The following is a 24,428-nucleotide window of genomic DNA, read 5'->3' on the forward strand; positions in this document are numbered from 1 at the left end:
TGTTAGCTGAGCAGGTGGTACGTATGTATTTCCATCGGAAGTGAAAAATACAAAGGATTAAAGCCCTGAGAATATTAAAGAAAACCTTTCATTATTTTATTCTCAAAATAAGGGGACTAGATGAGAAGAATTGAGGTATACCAATCTCTCAGGTGTATATATACATATATATATATATATATAACATCTATATATTACATCTATATCTATATCTATATCTATATCTATATCTATATCTATATCTATATCTATATAGATATATGTAATGATAAACTATTACCTTCGTAAGGAACTTTGAGCTAAGACCTGGAAAAGTTAACTGACTTTTACAAGTTGACAGAAGTAGTTAGGGAGAAAGCTGTGTTTCACATCCCTGTGTATTCCTAGCATAGTGTCCCTTCCATTGGACTAAATGGGCAGTTTGGTTTATACTGGTTGTTGGACGAAGCTCTGCAGAGGGAAAGAGAAACCCTAGGAAGCAATTTACATTTTTAGAGCTGGGCTCTTATCCTGGAATGTCAGAAAATGCGAATAAGCAGGTGTAATAAAATTACATTTCATTGCTTTTGAGTGGTAACTATATTTATGAAGACTTAGTTTCTATGTTACAATTAAGTAGAACTTTGTTACTCTAACATAAGAAAACAACTGTGTTTTTTTTTTGCGCCATAAAATGAATTATTGTACAGCAAACTTCTGACTAACCACACAAGAATTATCCAGTTGGTGAAATATTTTTTTAATGTTTATTTATTTTTGAGAGTGAGAGAGTGACAGAACACAAGTGGGGGAGAAGGAGAGAAAGAGGGAGCCACAGAATCCAAAGCACAGATCCTGACGTGGGGCTCAAACTCACAAACTGTGAGATCATGACCTGAGCCAAAGTCAGATGCTTAACTGACTGAGGCACCCAGGCACCCCAGTTGGTGAAATATTTTGAACTAGTCCCCCCTATCCTCCAACTGGGTCTCGTTTGTTCCAACAGAGCACTGGTGTGAGATGGGTGCAGACAAGGTGAATGATTGTCCTTATGTGAGAATGTGACTATAACTGGATTAACTTGGTAACTAAAGGACTTGTTAGATAGAATGTTAGGACTAGTTGAATAAATCCATCCATTTCTCTGCATCCCTACCACCATCTCTCCATCCAAACCATAATTATCTTTTATTAGGACTTCTATAATAGTCTAACTCATTTCCTTGTATTTGTTCCTAGTCCCTTATAACCCATCATCTATACTGCAGTGATGGAATCTGTTTTTTTTTTTTTTTTTTTGCTTTATGTTTCAGTGACACTTTTCCTTGCCGTAATATTTTTTTGTCTTTTTCTGCCTTTGAAATGAACTCTCAATTATAAAAAATATCAAAGTAGATTAAAAAATTCCAGTTCTTGGCACACTATGAAGTTCACAAGTGAAGACAGATAGCAGCCACATGTGGCAAGAGGTGGGAAGTAATTAAAGTAGTGGTTACAAATGTTCACAGGAAGCTAAAACTGTCCAACAGGTTGTGCCCATATGTTAGCACAGGTTAGAGTAGTCAGTACCTGAGTGTGTGGCCTCAGTGTGTTTGGATTCAGATTGTACAACACAATACAATTTCTTCCAGTTAAGAGTTCTTGGCTTACATCAATCCCAGGTTGGCTGGAGGGCACTGGGATGATATCATCTATTTAACACATCCCACCACCCACCTCCCCTCTGGTAACCATCAGTCTGTTCTCTGTAGTTAAGTCTGTTTCTTGGTTTGCCTCTCTCTCTCTCTCTCTCTCTCTTTCCCTTTGCTTATTCATTTTGATTCTTAAAAGCATGTATGAGTGAAATTATATGGTATTTGTCTTTCTCTGACTGACTTATTTTGCTTAGCATTATACTCTCTAGTGCCATCCATGTCATTGCAAATGGCAAGATTTGATTCTTTTTGATGGCTGAGTAATTTTCCATTATACACATATGATATATATGATATATACTATCTATATATCTATATCATCTATATCTATGTCATCTATCTATATGTGTATCTATATTGTAGATAATGCTATAAATATCAGGGTACATGTATCCCTTGAATTAGTATTTTGTATTCTTTGGATAAATACCTAGTGGTGCAATTGCTGGATAGTAGGATAGTTCTATTTTTCACTTTTTGAGGAAAACATACTGTTTTCCAGAGTGGCTGCATTAGTTTGCATTCCCATCAACATTGTAAAAGGGTTACCCTTTCTCCACAACCTCGCCAACACCTATTATTTCTTCTGTTGTTGATTTTGTCCATTCTGACAGGTGTGAGGTGACGTCTCATAGTTTTGGTTAGTATTTCCTTGATGATGAGTGATGTTGAACATCTTTTATGTGTCTGTTAGCCATCTGTATGTCTTCTTTGGAAAAATGTCTGTGTCTTCTGCCTACGTTTAAATTAGATTATTCATTTTTTCGGATATTGTGTTTTATAGGTTCTTTACATATTTTGGATATTAACCCTTTATCAGATCTGTCAGATATGTCATTTGCACATATTTTCTCCCATTCCATTGGTTGCCTTTTAGTTTTGTTGATTGTTTCCTTCTTTGGGCAGAAGCTTTCTATTTTGATGAAATCCCAATAGTTTATTTTTGCTTTTCTTTCCCTTGTATCCAGAGACATATCTAGAAGGAAGTTGCCATGGATGATGTTAAAGAGGTTACTACCTGTGTTATCCTCTAGGATTTTTATGGTTTCCAATCTCACATTCATTCTTTAATCCATGTTGAATTTATTTTTGTGTATAGTATAAGAAAGTGGTCCACTTTCATTCTTTTGCATGTTGCTGTCTAGAGTAGTCTTTTATACTTGTAGGTTCAGTTTGGGGTTTTCTATACTGTTCTGTTGATCCACATGTTTATTTTTGTGCCAATACCATACTGTTTTGATCACTACAGGTTTGTAATATAATTTGAGGTCCAGAATTGTGATGCCTCCAGCTTCGGTTTTCTTTGTCAGTATTACTTTGGCTATCCAGGGTCTTTTCTGGTTCCATATAAATTTTAGAATTGTTTGTTCTAGCTCTGAAAAAAAATTCTGGTCTTATTTTGATAGGGATTGCATTAAAAAGTCCAAAATTGTGATGCCTCCAGCTTTGCCTTTCTTTTTCAAAGTTGCTTTGGTTATTCGGGATCTTTTGTGGTTTAGTACAAATTTTAGGATTGTTATAGCTTTGTGACAAATGATGTTGGTGTTTTGATAGGGATTGCATTAAATTTGTAGATTGTTTTGGGTAGTATAGACATTTTAACAATATTTGTTCTTCCAATCTATGAACACAGAATGTTTGTTCACTTTTTGTATGTGTCATCTTCAATTTCTTTCACCAGTGTTTTATAGTTTTCAGAGTGTAGGTCTTTCATCTTTGATTTGGTTTATTCCTAGGTATCTTATTATTTTTGGTGCAATTATAAATGGGATTGATTCCTTAATTTCTCTTTGCAGTGATGTAATTTGTTAAAACCTAGTTCTGAACATGTCATTTTGTGGCTTAAAATCTTGCCTGTGCCCATAGTATTAAATTAATATCCTACAATTTGGTTTATAGGCCTTTCTTTAATGTGGTTTAAAGTTTCTTTTTACTTCTTTAGTGTCATCTGTTACTATATGTCTCCTCACATTTCTCATTTTGTCTGGGCAGGCTTAACAAGCAGCTCCCGATTATTCCACCTGGCGGAGGCCACTGATGTGGTCTTTCTGAAATGCAAAAGTAATTTTACCATTTTCTGGCTTAATATTCACCAATTAAATACCATAATTATTATAATAAAGTGCCAATATTTATTATTAATTTTAAAATCATTTATTATTTGGTCAACATTGTTGCCTTAGCACATAATGTTACTTTGGTCTGGGATGTCACTCTCCACTTGGTAGCTTACTACATCCAGCTTATCTTTCAAGATGTAGGTGAAACATCCCTTCCCCTGAGAATCTCACAGTGTTATTAAAGGATTCCTATTGTATACTCCCTTAGGACATGCATATACCTGTGAAATTCATTCATTCATCAAAGTTTTATTGAATGTCTACGATGTACAAGGCCTTTGACAAGTAAATTTAACAAAATATTTTTACCTAAAATAATGGCACTTTTATGCAGTTAGATAATAGATAATAGATAATAGATGCAGTTAGATAATAACTAATAGATAAAAATCTTTGTTCTCAAGCAACTTGCATTCTTGGAAAAAAGGCAGCAAGAAACAAAATGAATAAGTAAAACATATATTTTGTTAAATGGTGGTAAGTTTTATAGGAAACAATAAAGTAAGGAAGGAGGATAGAGAGTCCTGGAGCAGGAGACTCAAATAATAGAAAATCAGAAAGAAGAGATATTTGGACAAGTATCTAAAGGAGAAGAGGGAATAAGCCCTGGAGATATCTAAGGGAAAATTCAAAAGCCTTTATGGAAGAATCTCTGGAATATGTGAAGAATGCCAAGGAAGCTAGTGTATGAGTTGAGTAAAGTTAATGTGGAGCAAAGTAGTAGAAAATCAGCCGGAGAGGTTCAGAGGGCTAGATTTTTATAGGAATTTTGAAGCTCTTATAAAAACTTGGGCTGTTACTCTGAATGAGATGGCAAGTCACTGGAGGAGGAAAGGCAGAAGACTGATATTCATTTGAAAGGAATATTTGGTTGCTGTGTAGAGAACAGACTAAAGGGAGTGGGGATGAGACATCTGTAGGAAACTAGAGCACTCATCTACCTAAGAAATGAAGGAAGCTTGAAGCAGGTTGGTAGTGGTAGAGTTGTGAGAAGTGGTTGGAGTCTGGATATGTTTTTAAGGTAGAGCCAAAGGATATGATAACAGATTGAACATGGAATGTAAGAGAAAGAGGGAAACAAGGATAATACTGAGGTATTGGACCTAAGTAGCTGGATGGAAAATCTTTAAGGGGAACCGTGTGTTGTTGGGGGGGTAGGGTGACAGAAAGGAGGGAGAAGAAGGAGGAGGCTGAGGAGGAGAGAAGAGAGGAGAAAACTCTGGTATCCGTTTTCAAACATGTTAAGTTTGAGATGCCTATTAGATATCCAAGTGCAGATAGCCAATGGACAGCTGGATTAATGAGTCTGGAATTCTGGAATTATGGGGTAGGTCTTTATCATCTAGTTGATATTTATAACCATGAGATTAGTGTTACCACTGAGATACTGAACATAGACAGAAAAGTGAAGATGTCTGTGGGTTGACACCCTGGACTTATCAAAATTAAGTAATGAGAGGTATTAGGCTGCAGTGGAATCAGTGAGGAGACTGAGAAGGAGTGGTTAACAAGATAGAAGGAAAAATAAGATGGAAGCCAAGGAAAGAAAATGGTTCAAGGAGGGGAAATGATTGTGTCAAATGCCGGTGATAAGTTAAGCATGTTGAAGACTAGAATCGGTCTGTTGAGTTTGGCATTCTGAAACTGTTACTAATTTTGATGAGAACGCTTGTTGTATACAGTGGGGATGAATACTGTTGCTGTATAGCGGAAATGAAAGCTTTATGGCAGTAAGTTCAAGAAAGACTAGAAGCGGATAGCATAGCTAGGCAACCACCCTACTTACACTTATTATCTCAGGGCTGTTTTCATTCTCAAAAGTGTTCCAGTTTGGATGTTAACTTATGTGTTGATACTAACTATATGGAAAATTTTCTTTTTTTTTTTTTTTTTTTTTTTTTTTAATTTTCTTTTTTCAACGTTTATTTATTTTTGGGACAGAGAGAGACAGAGCATGAACGGGGGAGGGACAGAGAGAGAGGGAGACACAGAATCGGAAACAGGCTCCAGGCTCTGAGCCATCAGCCCAGAGCCCGACGCGGGGCTTGAACCCACGGACCGCGAGATCGTGACCTGGCTGAAGTCGGACGCTTAACCGACTGCGCCACCCAGGCGCCCCTATGGAAAATTTTCAATGGGCATTGCTGGAAACCATATTTGTAGGAACTGTGCTCAATAAAGACTTTTTGTTTGAAAACACAGTAAGTGATACAGAGTATTTGCTAATGAAAATGATCCAGTATGCAGGCATAAATTGGTGATGTGGGAATAAAGAGAAGTTTGGGCATGATGCTTTTGAAAAGGCAAGAAGAGACAGAATGTGGGGGGTTTAGCCTTATGTAGGAGCTTAGTTAATCCTCTATAACACTGTTCCATTGCTTACATTATATTTTTGTTGTGGATTTGTTTGTTTTCCACATATTATAAACCTCCTAAGGGTAGTAAGTGTAAATGTCTTGTTAATTTTGTGGTAAGAGTTTTTATTATTCTATTTCTATTCCTTAGTATAATACCTGGAACACAGCAGGTGTGCAATAAATATTTGAATGAGCAAATGTAGTCACCATGCGCAGCCTGCGTATGTTTTATCTTCTCACTCAGATTGGATTATTTCCATCAACTCTTGACAACCAGATTGATTTAATTGTGTTTCTCCTGTCTGGGCCTACAGATAGCTTGACTAACTGGTAGAGTTGATTGACAGGAATGCCTGTGTTTCTACCAAAATCAATGATGCTTCCTGGGAGTAAAATCAGTGACCTTTTGCTGCATCATTTTGCAGTGGTCCTGGTTATGGTTTCAACATGGATTACTATTTATTTCACCTTGAACCTTCTTAAAGCTATCTACTCTTCCCCAGAATACTTTGTTATTTTAGTTTCCCATTCATATGGCATGTATCATTATCTGTTATTATCTAACCTACCCAATACATGGGAAGCTCTTTGAAGATGGGCATTCCATCTTCATTGGTTTTTTTCTCAAAATGCTTTGTACCATCTCTGGTTAGAAAACATGTCTTCTTCATCACTAAGTTAAAAATCCTTTGTCCAGGCCCTGGTGCGAATTAGATGCCAAATAAATATTTGTGGAGTGAATGACTGCGTGAATGAATGATTACTGTCTGTGATGTATGCTCATGATGCACAGACCAGATCTCCTTTCCTGTTTGATATGTCTATCCCCCAGCTCTTCATTGCTCTGCTCCTAGTAGTTGACACCTAAAATCTTTTCTGAAGGACGATCTTTGGGCCACTGGAGCTGCATCACATAGATGCTCTGAGAATAAGTTCTTGGGATTTTATGCCTTCTCCTTGCTAACCAGTATCTGATGACTGAATATAAGAGTATGGAGGTCTAACTATCATGCCTCAATGCAGTGCAAACTTGCAATCGCAATTTGTACTCTAGAGCTCCCTGTGGGATCAGGCCGAGGCCAAGATTTTACCTCAAATTGCACACACATTTTCTTGGCTTATTAGCCTCCCTTATCTCACTTCCTTGTTCTCTCATAGGTTTCTCCTAAGAACACTTCCTTAGCAGGTGACTTGTATGCTCCCTCTTTCCTTAGAGTCTGCTTTTTGGGAACTTAAGGCAGTGCATGTTTATAGTGAGTTGAGTCAGGGTCAGGGAATCATATTCACTATCTCTCTAAGAGTCTTAAGTTGTGCTGTTGTAGTCAGTTCCTCCTGAGAGTTTTTGGTTTTATATTACTGCCAACCAAAACTGTAGGTGACTGTGAACCAAGTTTGATATTTGATTTCGTTGTTGGGTTGAGAAGTAGCTTCACTATTTCAGTAAATAATTGTCATTGAATTTAGTAAATACCTTATTGAATTACAGGTCTTTCTAATATCAAGTCAGGATGCATTTTTCTTAACTTTCTACTCTCTTTGTTTATGTACATCTCTGTTCTCTCCTTAAGTGAGGATGACAGTTAATTGTATAATCAATTTTTATATGATTGAGTGTCACTTTCTTTTGTCTTCCTGTTGAATATAAATATCCATTTCCACATACTCAGCAAACCATTTATTTATCTTTTTTTTTTTTTTTAGTAATTTGAGAAGAACACAAACTCCTCTATCTATAAAATAGGATTGGAAGTAATGTGTTTTAGAACTTAAAAGCACTTTAGTCAACACCTTCATTTTATAAGTGAGAACACTTGAGGCCCAAAGAGGTTAAGTAATTTGTTCAATATCCCCCAGCTTGCTTAGTGGCAGAGCAGGACTAACACCCAACTCCCAGCCTGCTGTCTTCTCTACTGCTCCACAAATACACGTATATCTTATTCACAGAATTGATATGAGGATTAGGGGCCACATCTGTGAAAAACAGATTTAGCCTTTGGAAAGAAAGATGCTGGATAGCTTTATGAAATCTTTATGAAAACTAATCTCATTTTAACCTTTTCTGTACAATTGTTAGTTTTGTTCAGTTTTATGTTATTTGCCTCAGGCTTCTTTTTGGCCGAGGACTAGATAATATACAATGCTTGATTTAAAAATCAATATTAAGTATCCGAATTGTGTTAGAGATAGGAAACACTTCAGCTGGTTTTGAAGCTGGGAACCGTTGCAGACGGCCTTCCAGCATGGCGATTATTTATGTACATGAAAAGTTTGCGATTCCTACTTTGCCTACTGGGGATAAGGACAGTTGGTTCCAAAGAAAAGAAGGAAGCACAAATTATATTTTGTTCAGCCTGGTGATACTTCCAAAGCTTGATGCAATGTGTCTTTAACAAACCATGAATTTTCTTTCCTGTGGAGCTACCATATCCTGCCTACTTACAGCATTGTCAGGGAACCATTATACTAATCCACCGTACCTTCATATCTCCAGCAAGCACATGTAAGTGATAACTCGAATATTTATTTTGATGCAAGGTGTATAAATCTTCTCTATGTCATCTTATAAAGCAAGGAAATTGTGACTTGCTCAACTTGGTTACTTTAATTGTTCAAGTTTGGTTCTTTCAGCTACAGCGTGCTTTGATATATGAATAAGAATACTGTTTAATTTTTGTAGTATTCAAAGTGATTTGTGCAGATTCATATATGCAGGGAAGATAAAACTTGAATACCAAAAGGCTAATGTAGCTTTTATATATATTTTTAATTAGGTACGATTATATGCAAGACCTGATGCTATCAGAAGAGGATCTGGGGACTATGCTCTCCATATAACAAAGAGATTAATAGAATTTTATGAAGACTACTTTAAAGTGCCCTACTCCTTGCCAAAACTAGGTAAGTATTTTCATGGTTATTTTATTGGAAGGGATCCTTGAAGGTGCAAATTTTTTTCGTGCATTTATTTCAGATGTGAAAATTCCAAGAGTAATACGTTAGAGAAGATGAGCATGAGGAAACTAATTTCTTCTGAAGAGGTAAAATAAAACCTAATGTTTCTTAGGTCTTGCCAAGAAGTCTTCATAGGGATTAAGAAAGGCATTGTGTAAGTTTAGGTTTCCAAAAGATAACCACGTAGCTATAATTTGTTGAATATGTACTGTGGAGAGGTGCTTGCCAGCATCTCATTTAATCCTCATGGCTACTGGATGGGTAGGTACTGTTAGAACATTTTCCACCCAAGGGACTTGACATCCAGGGAATATATCATTCATCCAGGCAGCCAATAAGTGGAGGAGCTGGGATTTCAAGTTAAATCTTGATGACTCCCAGAACTCTTCAATATTTTACACTGAGAAGACACTCTGATTATTTTCTTTTTCCTAATTCTCAGATGTTGGATCTCAACGTATTAATTGTCCCTCACATTATTTTTGTCTAGTCATATGTCAGTACAGGTATAGTAGGTAGAATAAAAACTGTATAATGGAAGAGAAGAGATTGTGTTCACCACCAATATTCTTACTTCCTTTTACAAAGATAATATGTTCAGTAATCATTTGTTGAGTGAATAAATGAGTGAATTTTGTTATCCAAATTCGAATGAAGCTACCGCTTTTTCAGGGGAGTGAACTGTGACTTTCCAGGAAGTTAGAAAGGGTACGTATACCCATTAGAAATGCTGTAGTTATTTTTCCTTCTCAGAAAACCTGTTTTGAAATGTTACATCATAGCAGTATTTTGTCCCCCCGCCCCAGCCCCTGCCCATTTTATTTTCCTTCTCAAGAACATTTCGATCAGCATCCACATAAAAGTGATTGCTTATTGGTAAGAATAAAGTGCTTACCTGATCAAAAGTGTTAGCATTTGAACCACAGGTTCCTCTCTCTGGAGAACTGGGTCTATTTTATTAAAGTACCTGCCTGCTGCGTAGCTTTATTGGCCTTACAATGAGTTGTTTAGGAAGTAGATGAAATAGTTGATATTGTTACTAAATTGGTGTGGCATACAATTTTAAGGAATGATATTACAAAATTCGGAGTTCTTTCTGAAAGATGTGCTCTTAGAATCTATAAGATTTTATTTCAAATTTCTAAACAAAATTTTATTTCAAATAGGATCTATATTTAGTTTAGTTTAGTTTTTTTTTTTTTCCCTTCTTTCCCTCTCCCCTCCTCTACTCAACTTCCTATTAGCATCTGTTACACTGAAATCTCCCTGGTAGGCACCCAATGCAGGAAGGACTATCTGACCTCATTTGCATGGGAGGTGACACTGTTCTCTACTCCAGGTAAAACCGGCTGGGAACCTCCCAGCTTGACCCTAATGTAAAATTCACAAGTGCTTATGTTGCAAGTTCAGCAAGAGAAATAAAATGTGGATCTTTGTCCCCTTCAGACCAGTAATTAGTAGAGGAACTCAATTTATAACTTCAGGGGGTTCCATGTAACTGTCAGCTTGCAGCAGGAAGCATTTCTGTTCCTCTCTTTCACTCACAATTGAACCATGCAGGCTTTCATCTGGTAGAAAAGAGCTTTGTTCACTGTTACTATTACTTGTTAAGCTCCTTATGGTGTATATAATTGAATTATTTGACTTAACCCAGCACACTCCTTTTTATGTATGTAGGGGAGTTACCATGGTCTATGGCACTTTATAAAATTCCTTTTAAAATTCTACTTATTTATATATCTATAGATATTTAGAGCTGTGTATTAATGGATTTATATGTATGCTTTCTAAATACTCCCTATATAAAATTTCTAAGCACAGAAGCATTTTGACAGATCCTTAGTTCCCATTGTATATAATGATTAAATAAATTCTATGGAAACCAACTCAGTCTTTGTTAATGGTACATGTGGATGTGTCCTAGAGATGAACTGTGTCTGCCTTGACCCTTCAGATCTATCGAAGATGGTTTTCTCTCTCCCTCCCCACTTCTATCTTTCCTTCCATCTTCTGTCCTTCATTCTTTCCCTCCCTCTTTTCTTCCTTTCCTTATTTATTTAATAAGCACTTATTGAGTGCTTCCCACCCACACTCTTCTATGTTATGGGGATACAGCAGTGAATGAAAAAGGCAAAAATCCCTTTCCTCCTGGGGCTTACATCCTGTTGGGTAAAGACAGACATTAAAGCAATTATTAACACATATAGCATATCAGATGGAGATAAATGCTATTAAAAGTAATGCTAGAATGGAGTGAAAAGAAGAGTGGGAGGAAGATGAGGCACGGGAAGGTGGCTGAAATTTTAAAATGAGTAAATACAGAAGGTTTCATTGGGAAATTGACTTTGGAGCAAATCACTTAAGGGAGTAAAGGAACAAGCCAAATGATATTGTGGGACAAGGATATATAGGCATAGAGGCAGAGGAAACAAATTGCCCAGATCTTGAGAGGGGAGCTTGGTGGTATATTTCAGGAATAGGCAAAAGGCAAGTATGACTGAAACAGAGTGAGTAAATGGGTGTGAAATAGGAGATGAGGTCAAGGAAGGAGTAATGGATGTGGAAAAGATGATGTATTAAGGATTCTGGCTTTTTCTTTTCTTTTCTTTTCTTTTCTTTTCTTTTCTTTTCTTCTTCTTCTTTTTTTCCTGGGTGAGATGGAAATCTATTGGTCAGTTTTGAGCAGACGTATTACATAATCTGGCTTCTGTCAAAAAAGGGTGAGCTATGCACCTAGTTTGAAAATACACTGTAGGGTGGGATGCCTGGGTGATTAAGCATCAGACTCTTGATTTCAGCTCAGGCCATGATTTCATAATTCGTGAGATCAAGCCCTGAGTCAGGCTCTGTGCTGACAGTGCAGAGCCTACTTAAGATTCTCTCTCTCTCTCTCTCTCTCTCTCTCTCTCTCTCAAAATAAATAAATAAATAAACATTAAAAAAAAAAAGAAAATACACTATAGGGCAATTGTTCTTAATCAGGGGTTAATTGAGGCACTTAGCAATATCTGGAGACATTTTGTTTGTCACAACTCAAGGTGGGTGGTGGGGGAGTGTGTGCTACTTGTGTTTAGTGGTTAGTACTGCTAAAAATCCTATCATGCACTCAGCAGCCTCCACAATAATACTAGCTCCAAATGTCAATAGTGCTGAAACTGAGACCCTGATTAGTGGCAAAGTGTGGAGCATGAAGAACAGTTAAGAGGCTCCAGCAAAATTCAGGAAAAAAATGATTATGGCTTGGACTAAGATGCTAACAGTGAGGTAGTTGGAAGTGGTACAATTCTGGATATATATTGAAAACATAGACAGAAATATTTGCAGATGAAGAAAATGTGGGATGTGAGAGAGAGGTACCAAGGACAGCTCCAAGGTTTTTTGTTTGTTTTTTTTTTTTTGGCCTGAGAATAAGGATGGAATTGCCTTTTGCTGAGACAGAACAATTGTGGAAGGGGATAATTTTTGAGACTGATATGTCTATTAACCATTCAGGTGGCACCTTGATGTCTTGAAAGGAACTCACATAGGCAGTTGAACTTATCAATATGATGTTTGGGTGAGTAATCTGGCTACAGATATCCATTTGCCAGCATATGATGATATAGAAAGTGGTGAGGCTATATGGACTTACCAGGGCTGTGAGAGCAGATAGAAAAGAGAATAGGAACAAGGAGGGGCTGATGCAGTGTTCAGAGGGTAGGGACATTAGGATCCAGTAAAGACTTCAGAGAAGGAGCAACTGGTTGAGAAACTAAGAAAACATGTATCTGTAGTATTTCTGACCATCTAATGAAGAATTTCAAAAGTGAGCAGATGTTAAATTGTGGTAACTCAAGTTGGATGGGCACTGAGAATTGACCATTTATTGGTGCTCGCCATGTGAAGGTCATAGTGATCTTGACAAGAGCAGTTTCAGGGCAAAGGCCAGAGAAGTGTGTTCAAGAACAAATGGGGGTGGAACTGGGAGGGGATACAGTGACTAGAGACAGTGAGTTTAGACCACAGATTGGTACTTCTGAAAATTCCCAGTGGGGAGTGTTCTGGGAATAGAGGAGAAGGGAGAAATGTTTGTGTTCTATCTAGTACTGCTCACCTCTGGATAAGAGCTGTTTCTGTGAACTGGTAGCCCCTTACGTTGCAGATCTGACCCTGTCCCAAACCGTATCAAGGGAGACATGGAACTTGCCTCTCTTTGATTTGCATTAGAAAACTGAAAATCAAAACAAGTAAGAAAACTCTCCTCCAGGTAACCTGACACTACTGAAGCTTTGGAGGTGATGTGTGCATGTGTGCACGCTAGGCCATTATACCGCAAGAAGCAAAATGAAATGCAACAAACCCGTAAAGTATAATATTGGATCTTTTCTTAAAAGTCACTTTGCTGTTCTGTCATAAACCTGCGATATCTTCTCTCTACCCAAGTTCTTTTTCATTCTTAGTGCTGAATAGTTTCACTTTCTCCACTGTGGCATCATCTCATGCTAGATCCTCTCCAAGGATTTGAGTTTCCACTCCAAGTAGTTTATCAGGATGGCTCCCTAAGAGGAATTCTGATGCTTGTTGTTAGGACAGTAATTTATTCTCCTTGTTGCACAAAGATATTCCTTTAACATTTTGAGCCAAAATAGGCAGCCAGTGTATACTGTATGATGATTTGTTTTTAAAATCTCTAAGTTAGATAATGAAACCTTAATTGTATGAAGTTTGTAGAGATTTCCTCTTGCTTGGAATTGGGTTGTAAGCAGAAGATACATACCAGAAGCCTTTCTATATAACTGTGTGTCCTATTTTCCCTAAAACTCTCAAAGGCATAGAGGTTTACTTTACAACAAGATTTTTGTAGACATATAAAGAATTAAGCTATCTGTCCTCTAATCTCAAGAACATTGACCACAGCTACAAAACCAAATGGATTTATATTTATAAACGATGGGCCATTCTTAAGGACTTTGTACATTCTAACCCATTTAATCTTTTCCACAGCCTTTGAGGTAGTACCTGTTATTTTCTCATTTTCCAGGTGAGGAAATTTAGGCACTAAGTGACTAAGTAATGTACTCAGTTCACACAGCAGGAATTAGAGGATTTATAATTCAAGTCCAGGCTGTCTGTCTCCAGAATCTTGAAATTCTGCTCAAACAGATTCTAGAAATGTTGAAGATCCAGAGAATTAAATATGGGTCACATTAATAAACTAGATAATCTGATTACTAGAGGGATAATGTAATACATATTTTTATTAATTTCATATTGATATTAAAAGTAATATATGGTCCTTGTAGAAAATTTGGAGACTTAAAAAAATTAAAGAAGTACATGTTTTATAACTCATAATTTCATCAACTAGAAGATCTATTTGAATACTGTATCATTTTCTTTTATTTTAATTCCAGTGTAGTTAACATAGAGTGGTTATATTAGTTTCTGGTATACAATATAGCGATTCAGCACTTTCATACATCACCCAGTGCTCATCACTTCAAGTGCATTAATCCTCGTCTTATATTTCACCCATCCCCCCACTCTGTATTTGAATATTTTAAATAGTTTTTCATCATAGTTGCTTTATAAGTTAATTAGGTAGCAGATAAAGTGACTCAGATTTGTATTACAGTATTTTGTTATTCATCCTATTTGTATTTCAATTAATTATGGCAGATAGTTTTTAGTTTCCTTTTGCTGCTACTTTGTAATTTGTAAATCAATAAGTTTTGTAAGGGAGTTTGCTTGATTGCTTCTTTTCAGTACACTGTGCTTTTATGAAGAATTCATTACCTGCTGTGATTGTAGAAGGAGCCACAGGTATTTTGTAACAAGAATGTCTGGCCTCAAGGAGATTGTGGTTTTGTTGAGGAGATAATACAATATTTACTGAAATTAATGGATTAGAGACTCACACAATACAGAATATAATCAAACACCGAAATTTTGTAGGACAAAAATATAGTACCATGTTAAGTTAAGAATGTGGGATCACTGCACAATGCTGTAGGCATGAAATGCACATAAAAAGAAGCTTTATATTTACTTGAGTGCTGAAAAAAGAAACACATTTAATCGGAGGTGGAGAAGAAAGGGGAGATATCATTTTGAGAAATGTGTAGTAGGGAAAGCCCTTGGATCCCATGGGCTTTATGTATCGTGTTGATAGAGTCTATTTTTTTTCTATAATGAGAGAAGTTATGGGATAACTTATGGGATAAATTGCCCTATTGAAGTTCATGAATAGAAGCAGCTAGCTTGAATGATTGAGTTTTGTTTAAGCTATCACAGATATATTCCCTTTTTTATTATAGTGGTGTTGGTGGTGGTAGTGGTGATGATGATGATGGGCTATTTGCAAGTAGTGAAGCTTGGGAGATTTTTCATTCATAAAATGTTTGCACTGACCGCTAAGTATTTCACTCTCTGTGGTTATGCATCTTTTTTCTTTAAGTTGTGATATGTTTGTTGTTTCTAACTTGAAGTGATAATTATATAATACTGTTTCCATCTTAGTTTTGCATCTCACACTTCAGTTATTATTTGAGACTTCATTTGTTTTAAAGTATGACTTTTCTAATCTTGCTTTTGCTTAGGTAGACGTTGAATACTCTACATATGTCTTGTTGGTTCAAGTAATACTGCTTTTAATACTGGGGTCTCTATGTATAGTCTGGTCTAATTATGCATAATGTCAATTTACTCCCAAGATGCTTTTTTCAACCAGAATTCCTAAAAATATTCGAAGTTATACTGGATCTATTTAATATTATGGTTTCTTGATGGAAACTAATGTAAGGCCATCCCTGTGGATTAACATTCTAGTACATTGTTAAGGGATCAGATGAGACAGTACTTTGCCTTCTGATTTACCAGGTAGTATAGAGAAATGAATTTCCTCAAATGGCTATCCTCCCCCCCCCCATTTAGAATCAAATAGTCTCTCCCTATTTTATAAAACTAATTTATTTCTGAAAAACTCTTCATATGATGATTTGTTCATAAACCGAAAGAGCAGTTATCATTTCTTTCAAAGGAAAATATTTTTCATATATTCCTAATCCTCACTCTGACAGCCATGTGTAGTAAAACAACACCAAATCCTATTAAAATGGACACAGTTACTTCAATATATTACAGTTATTTTAACACAGTTTAACAAGCATTTTCCCCTTCATTAATTATTCCATAATATGGCCACTTAATTGTTCTTGTTAAGCTATTTTGCTGCTATTAGATGCTATATACTTCCAAGACTGTACTAACAAACAAAACATATATAGATACTCAATGTTTGTGATATTTAATAACTAGTGCAAAAAAAGAGAGAAATAAACAGAACAGTAAAGAAGAAAGAAATCAATGAAAACAGTGCATTTTAGTGGGAATGATGCATGAGATTATTACTGCTGTAAACTAGCAAACCACGGTATGCTGAGTGGAGAATTTAATGCGACACAAACCGACTATAGAACTGAATTAACTAATTAATTCAACAAGCATTTATTGAGTAGTTACTATGTACACTGTATTCAGCAATGACAAATGCCTTCTTCCACTAGAAGCTTAAAATCTAGTTGAAGAGATGTTTTTTTAATTATTTTGGTAGCTTGTTCTTTGCTCTATTTGCTTACTACCCTCCTTCTTACTTTTCCAGTTTTAAGAATTTCAAACCTTCACAACTTTGGATTTAGTCCTAAGTATATTCTCACTGATTTTCAGGGATTGTGAAAGATTGCTTATCCTGAAAATAGGTGCAATTTTAGAAAGTGCTTAATTTGATCAGGGCGTGTTTACAAAGAGACCTCCAAGACATTGTTGTACATTTTCTGACAGAGGTAGTTGACTCTTAAAGCTTGGTCATTAAGTTAGGAAATAGCTCCTTCCAGTGTTTTCATATGTAGTCATTGCCTGGGCCTTGTGCCATACACTCTGCATTCTTTTGTATTAGTATGGGTCAAGTGGTGTTCCGGCATTGGACACCTCCTCCTTTGTGCATCCTCCCTCACCTGCTCAAGGACATCACTTCAGCAGTCTTCCCTTCCCACTCCTGAATCTTCAGTTTTCTCTATTGGATCTCCCTCCATCAACATTAAAAATATGGTGCGGTTTCCCTCAACTTAATCACACACCACACACCCTCACTCCAGCTACTACACCATTCTCTCTTCCCTTTTACAGCTGAACTGCTTGAAAGTGTTGTCCATCTACACTGACTCTGATTTCTTTCTTTCCCTTGTCTCTTGGATACCCTCTCCATCAGGTTTTTGCCCTAACACTGTACTAAAACTGCTCCTGTCAGATTCAAAATGGCTCCACATTGCTAAACCCAGCGGCCAATTCTAAGTCCTCCTCTTGAGCTGTCGGCAGTATCTGACAGTTGTTCTCTCCAATGTCTTGAAACAGTTTTCTCTTGTCTTTTAGGATAACACATTTTCCTGTTTTCTTTTTTTTTTGTTTTTTTACCAAATCACTGGCCATTCTTTCCAAGTCCGTTTTTTCCCTCTATCCCCCTCTCCAGCTGATTCAGATTGGAGTGTCTCAGCACTCAGATTTTGGACCTTTTATCTTTGCTATCTATGTTGCTGGTGACCTCATCCAGCCTCATAGGTTTAAATACTACAGTTTGATGGCGATGATTTCCAGATTTACAGATCCAGACTTGTTCTCTTCTCCGCTCCAAATTTCATCATTCTACTGGCTGTCTGACATCTACATTTGGATGCCTAATGAGGATCTGAACTTAATATGTTCAAATTGGAGCTGCAGATCTTATACCGCTATCTTGTTCCTTTCATTGTCTTTCCTATCTTAGGAGAGGGCAATTTTATTCCTTCAAAAGTTGGTTATGTAAAAAAATGACTGGAATTATAATCTTTTTTTCTCATGTTACATGTCCAAACCATCAATAAATGGTTTTCTGGTTCCATATTCTACATGTATTCAGAATCTGATCACTTGTCACCATGTCCACAGCTACTCTCATTCCAGCCACGATGCTTTCTTATCTGGGTCAAGGGGTGTGAGAACATGACATATTTGAATCTACCAGGTTCTTATGAAGGATTGGGCTTGTCTGATGATGTTGCGCTCCTACTCAAATATTCCAATGGCTTCTCATTAATTATAGAGTAGAATCCAGAACTTTTGCTTTGTCCTGCAAGACCCATGAGGATCAGGCCCATTGCTACTACTCTGACTCATCTCCTACTTCTCTCTTACTCATTCTGTTTCAGCTGCAGCACCTTCCTTGCTGTTTCTCCAATGTACCAAGCATGCATCAGCCTTAGGCCTCTGCACTCATTCCGTCCTAAGCCTGGAACACTTTTCCTTCAGATACATACACAGCCCAAATACCACCTTTCCCAGTGAGGTCTTCTTTGACCCTTCTATTTAAAATGCAGCCTTGCTAATTATTTCCTATCTCTCTTCCCTAATTTACTTTTCTCCATAGCACTTTTTATTATTTCCCTTGGCATATATTTATGTCTTATTTCTTATCTGTCTCCAAGTGTCCCCTGCCACTGCCCCAAATGTAAGCTCTATGAGAGCAGACATTTTTGTCTGTTCACAGCTCTATTCTCTCTGCCTAGAGCAGTGTGTGGCCCAAGGTAGGCACTTAATAAATTCTTGTTGAGTGAATAAGTAATCTCTAGTTTCTTCCTGTTTTAACCTTCTTCACCACGTTGGAGAAGGAGAGAAGGGAAAGCTTTGGCTGCTTTGTGAATCAAATAAAATATAATTTATTTTTTAGTAGAGTAAACAAAGAAACAATGGTAATATACCTTATAAACTTCTAAGGAAGTTCTTTTTTTGTAAATATAAGTGGAAGGGGTGAAAGATGAGTTAACTGAAGCTGCAGCCATTTTCTCATTAAGGATTCATGTAAAGGAAGTTGTTGGTGAAAAATGGGTGAGTTGATATCTAGAAGTATTGAACTTTTGGTTTATTATCATAGCAATCCTAAAGCAAGGAGGCTATTAAGAAGCTATACTTTGCACCTGGAAGGATTCTGCAACCTAAAAGTGAAATAACTATTTAGTTGTCTACCAGCTCTTTTCCCTCTTGTTTGTTGGCTGAGATGAAAACATTTATTCAGGAATTTGACAACATTGTTGCCTATCTACTATATATTAGACATTGTTTTATTAGGTACTAGAGAATCAGCAGTTAAGAAGAAACATCAATCCCTGTCCTCATTGAGCTTATATTTTAGTAAAGAAGAGAGGTAGACAGTAAATATATAGTGTTAAAAAGTGATAACTGCTAGGAGCACCTTTGTGGCTCAGTTGGTTAAGTGTCTGACCTCAGCTCAGGTCATGATCTCACAGTTTGTGAGTTTCAGCCCTGCACAGGGCTGTCTGCTCTCAGCACAGAGCCCCCTGCAGGTCTCTTCTTCCCCTCTCTCTGCCCCTCCTCTGCTCACTTTCTGTCTCTCTCTCTCTCTCTCTCTCTCTCTCAAAAGTAAATAAAAAAAATTTATGTGATAACTGCTATAGGGAAAATAAGGCAGAGAAGAGTATCAGAAATGGTGGGTTGTAGTTTTAAATAAGGTAGATGGTCAGGGGATGCCTTGCTGAAATGGGGATAACTGATTCAAAATTTGAAAGAGTGAGGGTATCCTGAGGAGAAGGATGTCTGACTTGTTGAAGAAATAGTAAAGAGGGGTGCCTAGGTGGCTCAGTTGGTTAAGCATCCAACTCCTGATTTTGGTTCAGGTCATGATTTCATAGTTCATGAGTTCAAGACCTGTGTCAGTCTCCATGCTGACAGTGTGGGGCCTGCTTGGGATTTTCTCTTCTTCTCTCTGTGCCCCTCCCCCACTTGCACATGTGTATTCTTTCTCTCTCTCAAATAAATAAATAAACTTAAAAAGAATAGCAAGGAGATCGGTATGCCTGGAGCAAAGTGAGTGAGACTGAGGGTGGGGGAAGATGAAGTCTACAAGGAAATGGGGCCAGGTTGTGAAGGAACTTGTTGGTTGGCCACTGAAAGGGACGTACTTTTATTCTGAGCAGAGGCATTACTTTAGTCTGCTTAGGCTGCCATAACAAAACCCATAGACTAGTTGGGTTGAAACAACCCAAATTTATTTTCTCACAGTTCTGCAGGCTAGAAATCTGAGATCAGGCACCTGTCCAGTCAATGCTGGTGAGAACTCTCCTCCTCGCTTGCAGATGGGCACCTTCTTGCTGTGTTTTCACACAGCAGAGGGAAACAACAAGCTCTCTGGTGTTTCTTCTATTAAAAGGCACTGCCCTATCATGAAAGCCCCACTCTCATGACCTCATCTAAATGGAATTATCTTCCTTCCTGAGGCCTCATCTCCAAATACCATCACATGGGGAGTTAAGGCTTCAACATATGAATTTGGAGGGGATACAATTCAGTCCATAGCAGGCATGGTCCAGCATGACTTACATTTTTAAGGGATTGCATTGTCTGCATCATGTAGAACGTTGGGGGAAGGGCTGGGTCCAAGCCCAAAGCAGAGAGAGGCTACTGCATTAATCTGAGAAATAATGTTGTATCAGACCAGAGTGGTGACAGTGGAGATGGAGAGAAGTGGGCAAATTTTGATGTATTTTGAAAGGAGGTTCAACAGGATTTGCTGAATTACAACAGGACTTCAAATGAAGGTTTGATGTCAGTTCCTCTCAACTAGAGTTTAGACAGGCTTGAAAAACTATGAGTTTTCCTTTATTCCCCCTGTGGCTTACACTTCTATGTAGCTACAGTGAAAGGGAACAATCTTTCTATGCCTCTTTCTCTTTCTTGGTTATTTGATATTAACATAGCAAGATAAATAATTTGTATTTTCTGTATTTTCTAGATAGAGCAGCTGTATTTAGAACAAAATAATGGCTGTAATAATCCTTTTCTGGGAGTGAGTTGCTTTCTTCACTGGCCATTGGTCAGTCTGGAGTTAATTATAGCCAAATAGCAATCCAAAGCCCTAGAGAAAGGGAGGAACATTTCATTAAAGTCTGGGCTGGGGATTACTGCTGACAGAAGCACTGACAATCAGGCAATTTTAAAAGAAAGGTGACCATTTCCATAAACTTTAGAGCTAAGATAGCTTATATTCAGATCAGAAGGTTTTTCGGAATAGCTTCAAGAAACTGAGACTGAGGGATAGTTATGTAAATTAAGGTTAAGTGTGTAAAAGTCAATTAAGGCAAGATGCTCTATAAGAGAGAAAGAGTCAAAATACATTTTTTTTCTTTTCTTTGTTTCAGTGTATTTGTGACAGTGTTCTTTATCCAATTTAGAATTTTTCAAATGTTTCCATTGTAAAGATAGGCAGTGATTACTTCCTAATTGATTATCCTTTCATTTTGAAGGTTTACAAACCAAGTGGTAATCCTGATCAGGGCATCCTTTTACCTTTGGCATTAAGGTCTTTTGATCTTATCAGATAATGAAGGCTAATAAAAATCCTTGCTGTAAGTCAAGGAATATCTACTTATAATTTCGTAGGGTGGAAAGCAGATGTTCTGTTGTAACCTGAGGAAGGTGTGCTTTATTTACTCTCTTGTCTAATGTAGGAGATGGGTCCTCATCAAATTTTAATCATGAATTATTACAAAATCAGCTATTTTTTAAAGCTTTAAAATTATGACTGTATTCATTATGACATTGGGGGATCCAGGATTGAGACTGAAAGTTTTTGAGATTTCAGATGGAAAATTGCTACTGGTCCACCTTTCAGTGTTAAAATCTTTTCATTACTGCCTGTGAGAATTTTGCTGCTGCTGCTGCTTATGGACTTTGAAATGTAAAACAGACTGAAGTGTAAAACAAAGCTTAGCCTGTAAGGGAGGTTGCAATACACAAACAGAGTGAATCCAGTATGGTAGTTGTAAATGAAGGCTTTAGGGCATTTCTGAAGCCTTTTAAAGGGTAATTTTGAAAGAAAGGGTGAGTCCCATATGCCATTTTTTCAGTTGGAGGAATTTTTAATGGTTTGTAACTTAGATTTATTCTTTATTGGCTTTATTTTTTTTCCCTTATGGATTCTGTCTTTGTATGGGAAATAATTTATGAATGATCTAGAGTGTGTCTTCAGTAGTATAGAATAAAATGTTTTTAAGCTTTTAAATTGTTTAGCAGTTATTTTTATTGTACAGACTGAAAAATATTCACTAAGCTGTAAAATAATTGGTAGATTGATAATGTGTAGGATAATTTAGCTTCTTAAGTACATTGAGATATATCCTGCCAATTTTTATTAATATTAATAAAGCCAGCTGGTAAATGGTATAAAACTTGATGAGCCAAATTTCTCTAGTGGACAAAAGCAAGGCTTCATGTCTGTAGCAGAAATTTGGGTATACCCCAAATCATAATTTCTTACATCTATTGCTATGAACCAAATTGTATCTCCTTCAAATTCATATGCTGAAGCTCTAACCCTCAAGTGCCATATTTGGACATAGGAGATAATTAAGAGGTAATTTGGAGGTCATAAGAGTAGAGTCCAAATCTGATAGGACTGATAGCTTTAAAAGAAAAGGAAAAAGAGATCTCTCTCTGTCTCTTTCCATCATTCATGGGAGGTCACAACAGCTGTCTACAATCCAGAAAGAGAGCTCCCACCAGAACCTAACCAGGCTGCAACATGACTTTGAATTTCTAGCTTCCCAGACTATGATAAAATTAATTCTGTTGCTTAAGCCACCCAGTCTATGGTATTTTGTGGGGCAGCCCAAACTGCCTAATAATCCAATAGGTAATTTTCAATACTGTTTGTTTAGGTTTGTGGTAGGGTGCCAGTGAAGACATGGCTAAAATAAAGATCATAGAAACCACTTGAGTTATTCAGGCCTTTGAATAACAATTCTATTTTGTTTGAATTTAATTATTTAGGAAGAACTTATTGATTTACCTCCTTAAATACCTGTTACTTTGCTTCACCCTTCTCTCTCATCTGTACTGAAAAAAATTCATGATTAAAATGAATAGTAATCATTTAAAGAAGTCTCCATAATCAATATGATAGTTTTCAGCAAACTTTCTTTGTAAAAGGTTAGAAATAAAGCATTTTTAGCTTTGTGAATCATACCATCTCAGTAGCAACTTTTCAACTCAGCCATTATAGCATGGAAGCAGTCATAGACAACATATAAATGAATGAATGTGGCTATGTTCCAATGAAATTTCATTTACAGAAACAGACGGTTGGCCAGATTTGGCCCATAGGCTATAGTCTGCTGAATCCTGCATGACTAGATAACCTCTTTAGTTCAACAATATAAAAATTACAAATCCTTTAAACCAAGAGACCCTTATTAGGGTTTTTATAACCCTAAAACATTTTTATAAATGTTTAAGAATCAAACTGAATCAGTACATTCAAAATAATTAGTATACTTTGTACTTCTTAAAGGCATCCATTTGATCATAAGTACATACAGAATATATATATTCATAGAATACATTTTTATTAATGAGTAATTATTAATGTATTATATACTATGCATAAATTTATTAATATATAAATTTTAAAATATGTTTGTATACAATTAATTTATATACACTGATTATATGTTCACATTTTATATATTACATATTCATACCCCATATGCACATAAAGACTGTTATACTAAACACCCTTATATAATTTATTTTCCATTCACACTTAAAATGAATAACATTTGGAAACTTTGATCTTTTTTGTCAGGATTAACATGCCCATTTTTCTCTACAACCTCTAATAATGCTTCAAATTAAGAAGGGAGATGGTAGAGAGTAATGACTGAGACTGAGGAAGGGAGGGAGGGTATGTTGCAGATTTGAGGAGAGGGAAGATGTGAGATAATTGTCCTGGAGGGGGGGGGCAGCCAAATGATAACAGAAATATAGTATGATTTCTGCACAGAATAAGGGCCCACCTAACTGTGTGGTCATGAATTTAAAGTGAAAGCCATGATCCAACAATGCAGGCACAGGAGAGACATACAGTAGGGCTAAGCCAGGGTGGAGGTTGTGCCCAGGAGAGAATGATGGGGAGAGAGGCAAAGGAGCTAAAGACAGCAGCAAGGGAAGGACTGAATAGTTACAGAGATGCCTCATGTCACCTAACCTGGGTGAAATGGGATCTAGGATGTGAGAGGGGGCATGGCTGTGAAAATGTGTACAATTAATGGGTTGGGGATCCCAGGATGGAGGAGGGTGAAATATTGTTGGCACAGAAGTTGAAGAACAAGGCTGGGGAGTTAGGATGCTGCAAACAAGAACTGTATTGCTTGAAATGAAGACCTTGCCAGGCGGTATAGTCACTGGAAAAGACAATGTCCAGGGTATGACCACAGACTCTGTGGGGACAATGAAAAAGACTTTTG

General features: G+C 36.9%; 1 protein-coding gene across 1 annotated transcript in view; it reads left to right on the top strand.

Moving 5' to 3' along the window:
- TRHDE (thyrotropin releasing hormone degrading enzyme) overlaps positions 1-24,428 on the top strand; it is a 397,960-nt gene that overhangs the window by 110,685 nt on the left and 262,847 nt on the right. The window contains exon 3 of the mRNA XM_047868299.1: positions 8,922-9,048. Within this exon, the coding sequence (XP_047724255.1) occupies positions 8,922-9,048 (127 nt within the window). The remainder of the gene's footprint in view (positions 1-8,921; positions 9,049-24,428) is intronic.

The sequence above is a fragment of the Prionailurus viverrinus genome, chromosome B4 (assembly GCF_022837055.1).
Source record: "Prionailurus viverrinus isolate Anna chromosome B4, UM_Priviv_1.0, whole genome shotgun sequence".
NCBI lineage: Eukaryota > Metazoa > Chordata > Mammalia > Carnivora > Felidae > Prionailurus > Prionailurus viverrinus.